This window comes from Rhinopithecus bieti, unplaced genomic scaffold (genome assembly GCF_001698545.2).
Source record: "Rhinopithecus bieti isolate Rb0 unplaced genomic scaffold, ASM169854v2 scaffold_55715, whole genome shotgun sequence".
NCBI classification, from domain to species: Eukaryota; Metazoa; Chordata; class Mammalia; order Primates; family Cercopithecidae; genus Rhinopithecus; species Rhinopithecus bieti.
This window is the reverse complement of record NW_016822769.1, coordinates 1,118,943-1,123,815: the sequence shown is the minus strand read 5'-3', so window position 1 is coordinate 1,123,815 and position 4,873 is coordinate 1,118,943. Positions and strand designations below refer to the sequence as shown.

At 40.5% G+C, this 4,873-nt stretch overlaps 1 protein-coding gene across 1 annotated transcript in view; it reads left to right on the top strand.

The window, feature by feature from the left end:
* SPG11 (SPG11 vesicle trafficking associated, spatacsin) overlaps positions 1–4,873 on the top strand; it is a 111,310-nt gene that overhangs the window by 35,852 nt on the left and 70,585 nt on the right. The window contains exons 9-10 of the mRNA XM_017861025.1: positions 2,785–2,940; positions 3,328–3,503. Coding sequence (XP_017716514.1) covers positions 2,785–2,940; positions 3,328–3,503 — 332 coding nt within the window. The remainder of the gene's footprint in view (positions 1–2,784; positions 2,941–3,327; positions 3,504–4,873) is intronic.

Here is a 4,873-nt window from a genome sequence, read left to right as displayed (position 1 = left end):
TCGATCTCCTGACCTCGTGATCCGCCCGTCTCGGCCTCCCAAAGTGCTGGGATTACAGGCTTGAGCCGCCGAGCCCGGCCGATATAATCTTTATGTAAAAGAAGTAACGTAGGCCAGGTGCAGTGGCTCATACCTGTAATCCCAGCACTTTCAGAGGCTGAAGCAGGAGGATCTCTTGAGCCCAGGAGTTTGAGACTGGCGTAGGTAATATAGTGAAACCTTACCTCTACAAAAAATTTAAAAATTAGCCGGGCGTGGTGGTGTGCATGTGTGGTCTCAGCTACTCAGGAAAGGGAGGTAGGAGGATTGCTTGAACCTGGGAGGTTAAGGCTGCAGTGAGCCGTCATCATGCCATTACACTCCAATCTGGATAACAGTGAGACTCTGTCTCCAAAAAAAAAAAAAAAAGTCTAGGTGCAGTGGCTCACGCCTATAATCCCAACACTTTAGGAGGCCCAGGCGGGAGAATCACTTGAGACCAAGAGTTCATGACCAGCCTGAGCAACATAATGAGACTCTGCCTCTATTTTTAATTGGAAAAAAAGCCTGAAGTAGCTTCATGTTAAATAATCAGTATTTTTTCTATTATTCTCTCTCTTCATCTTACAAAAAAAGTAGCTTTGAAACAACCAATATGCTGTTTTTTCTTTGCTTCTGCTTTCTTCAGCTCTTCTATCTATAAAGCCAACCCCTCTGCTCAACTCACTAGAATACCTTTTCCATGTTATGAAATTAAGTGTTGCCACATTCTAGAATTGCAATAAAACCAATTGAGATCTTTAATCTAAATTTATTGTAATTTTGTTCTTTGACACTCTGTAAATACGGTTTTATAATCTGTTTTTTCCCACTTCATACTATAGACATCTTTCTTGTTAGTAATATATACTTACTAATTATGATGACACAGAATTTCATTGTATGGGCTGTACCATAATTTGCCAAGCCAAACTCCTGTTAGACATTTAGATTTATTCCAGTTCTTTGCTATTAGCAGTGTGTAAGAAATGCTGTATGTGTGTAATTTCACATATATATAATCATTTACTTATATTACTAGAATTATTAAATTCTAGACCTGGAATTTCCAGGTTTAAGAGTATGCACAATTTATATTTTTAAACACCTTGATAAATTGTCCTTCAAAAGTTTTACCAATTTGTAGTCTACTTACATGGAGAAAATGACAACCTGCTCTTTTTCCACTGATGTAGTAGTAGCTTTCACTGAGAAAATGAATTGGATGTTTTCTTTTTTTCTCCCTAAATCTCATATATGGTGGAAAGATATTTTCTTTTAAAAACATATTCTCAGACTGGGTGCAGTGGCTCACGCCTCTGATCCCAGCACTTTGGGAGGCCGAGATGGGCGGATCACGAGGTCAGGAGTTCGAGACCAGCCTGATGAACATGGTGAAACCCCATCTCTACTAAAAATATAAGAATTAGCCGGGTGTGGTGGTGCATGCATGTAATCCCAGCTACTCAGGAGGCTGAGGCAGAATCGCTTGAAGCGAGGAGACGGAGGTTTCAGTGAGCCGAGATCGCTCCATTGCACTCCAGCCTTGGGGACAAGAGTGAAACTCCGTCTCAAAAAAACAAAAACACAGATTCTATTTTGTTTTGAGTGTAGAGTTTGGTCTCCTCTTTCTTGAATTGCCAGCTTTTCTAATGCTCTGATGTTTTAAAAACTGCTTGAATTTATAGAAAAGGCCTGATTTTGGTGTTGAGCAGGGCTCCATCAGCAGTTGTAGAGTCATTATTCACTTCTGTTCTTTGGTGGTTAGTGATTTCGCCTCATTCCACTCTCACCTGCACTGCTCAGCTCTAAAGGGTGGAGATGGGTCTGGAATGAGAAGCACTGGGAATAGCCTTACTTGCTCTCCTAGGGGGAAAACCTGTTTCCCATAATTCTCGTACATCTCACAGATGTAATCCTAAGTGGGGAGCAGTGCTGAGACAAACAGGAATCACTTAATTAGAGCCTTAAGCTGCAGATAAAACATCCAGGGGCCCACACTTCTTGCTTTCACTTGAATGTTTAGCACGGAATAGCTTTGTGATCAGACAGGCTTAAATTCAAATTTTGGCCCTGCCACTTACTTTTTCTTTTTCTTTTTTCCCTCTGTTGCCCAGGCTACTTTAGCGCGGTTGCGCAATCTTCGCTCGCTGCAACCTCCGCCTCCCAGGTTCAAGCAATTCTCCTGCCTCAGCCTCCTGAGTAGCTGGGATTACAGGCGCCCACTAGCATCCTGGCTAATTTTTGTATTTTTAGTAGAGGCGGGGTTTCACCATGTTAGCCAGGCTGGTCTCGAACTCCTGAGCTTAAGGGATCCGCTTGCCTTGGCCTGCCAAAGTGTTGGGATTACAGGCGTGAGCCACCGCGCCTGGCCCTACCACTTACTTTCTAAATTAGCTTGGGCAAGTCTCTGAACCTTAGTTTTTTTAATCTATGGAAAGAGAATATAATACACACCTACCTCTTAAGTTGTTGAAAGGAATAAATGAGATAGCATTTATAAAACAACAAGTACAGTACTTAAGATGTAGGTGGTCAGCAAAAGGGTAGTTAGCAGTGATACCAGTAAATGATAACTATTAATAATTAAAATCATTAAATTTTGCAGGTAATAAGCCTGCATAAAAGTTGTGTGAGCTTTTTGAAAATAAGACGTTGGTCCTTGTTTTATGTTTAAAAATCTTGTATCATGGTATTTTTTGATATGTTAATTTTATTGTGAGAATCCTGGTGTTCTTCATGTTAATTTCTTTGGTTCTTTCTCAGATGTGGAAGAGCTGATGCCAGCATTGGATTTACTTTGCTCAGCAATTAGAGAAAGTTATTCTGAACCCCAAAGCAAACACTTTTCAGAACAATTGCTTAATCTTACACTGTCTTTCCTTAACAACCAAATAAAGGAGCTTTTTATTCACACTGAAGGTAAGAATAGCAGCTAGGAAGGGGGCAATTCTGTTCCTGTGTCAGAACAGATACAAGTGCTGCTATTGGGTGACACAGCATAAACAGGTGGCATGCCATTTACTACATTTGGGTAAGGGCAGTGTGTAATTGAGTAAGTGAAATGGGTTTTGATACTGAGAAAGTTGGTAGAAAGACCCAGGACTAATCATGAAGAACAAGAAAAGGAAAGGGTTATATTAAAATACAGAGCTACTTACTTGTAAACAGGAAAATCCTCAAACATATTGTTTGAAATTTAAAAATACCAAGTTTGAATTTTGACTTTCTTTAGAATTCTTTATAACAGCTCATGGTTTATATTTATACACACACACATACAAATTGGCACATTGGTATTTTCCATAGAACTAGATGAACATCTGCAAAAAGGAGTGAATATTTTGACTAGCTACATTAATGAACTTCGAACCTTCATGATAAAGTTTCCTTGGAAGCTAACAGATGCTGTAGATGAATATGATGTACATGAAAATGTCCCCACAGTAAAGGAGAGCAATATATGGAAGAAACTCAGCTTTGAGGCAAGTACGAGTAAATATCACTTCTTTTATTTGCTAGATTCAGAAGATCTGAGAAAACAATGGAAAAAGCAATTCAGACTCTATACATTTGTGATTCAGAATGTTTGGCAAAGGTTTTAGGTTTTATCGGTTTTGGGATTTCTGATTATGACTTCAAATTAATGTCTACAAGCTCTGTTTATTTAATTCCTTTATTTAATTCCATATTATTTAATAATATGAGTAGGCTCCCTCTTAATGCTAGATCTGCCTACTTGGGTTCAGTAACAAACACACAACTCTAAACCCATGTGAAGTGGCACTTCCTTAGCAATACTCCCTCATTGACTCAAGCCTGGCGCTTTGGACTCATGCATTCTGCCTGACCTCTGGATAAATTGAATTGCTGCTGCTGATTAGATCTTTGGAAATTTTTATTTTATGACATTATTACTTAGAGGTATACTTAATTTTAGTCCTATCTGAAATTCTGTTTAAGACATTTTGCCAGTTAAATTTGTTTCCATTTGCCTTTTTTTCCTCCACAGTAAAAGTTATAATAATACAACTAAAATTTACTACCATCTATATGACTTAGGGACTGGAAGAATTCCTTTACCCACTGGAGGGTATTGGTATTTTAAAAACAAATGCTAAAACAGCTTAACACAGATGATCATAATCAATAGGGAATTAAAGTGATAAGATTGAGATGCTTCTAGGTTGTTAAGATTGCTGTTCTTGGGGTGGAGGGATTAAAGTACCTGGTGTGACTGCATTTTCTGTATCTCTTATTCATTCTGTAACCTTAAAAAGGAAGAAATGATCCGGGCACAGTGGCTCACGCACAGTGGCCCAGCACTTCGGGAGGCTGAGGCCGGCAGATCACAAGGTCAGGAGTTCGAGACAAGCCTGACCAAATGGTGAAACACCGTCTCTACTAAAAATATAAAAAAATTAGCCAGGCGTGGTGGCGGGCACCTGTAGTCCCAGTTACTTGGGAGGCTGAAGCAGGAGAATTGCTTGAACCTGGGAGGTGGAGGTTGCAGTGAGCCGAGATTGCACCACTGCACTCCAGCCCAGGCGACAGTGTGAGACTCCGTCTCAAAAAAAAAAAAAAACAAGAAATTACTGGCCAGGCGCGGTGGCTCACGCCTGTAATCCCAGCACTTTAGGAGGCCGAGCAAGGTGGATCATGATGTCAGGAGATCAAGACCATTCTGGCTAACGCAATGAAACCCCGTCTCTACTAAAATACAAAAAAATTAGCCGAGTGTAGTGGCAGGCACCTGTAGTCCCAGCTGCTCCGGAGGCTGAGGCAGGAGAATGGTGTGAACCTGGGAGGCGGAGCTTGCAGTGAGCCGAGATCGCACCACTGCACTCCAGCTTGG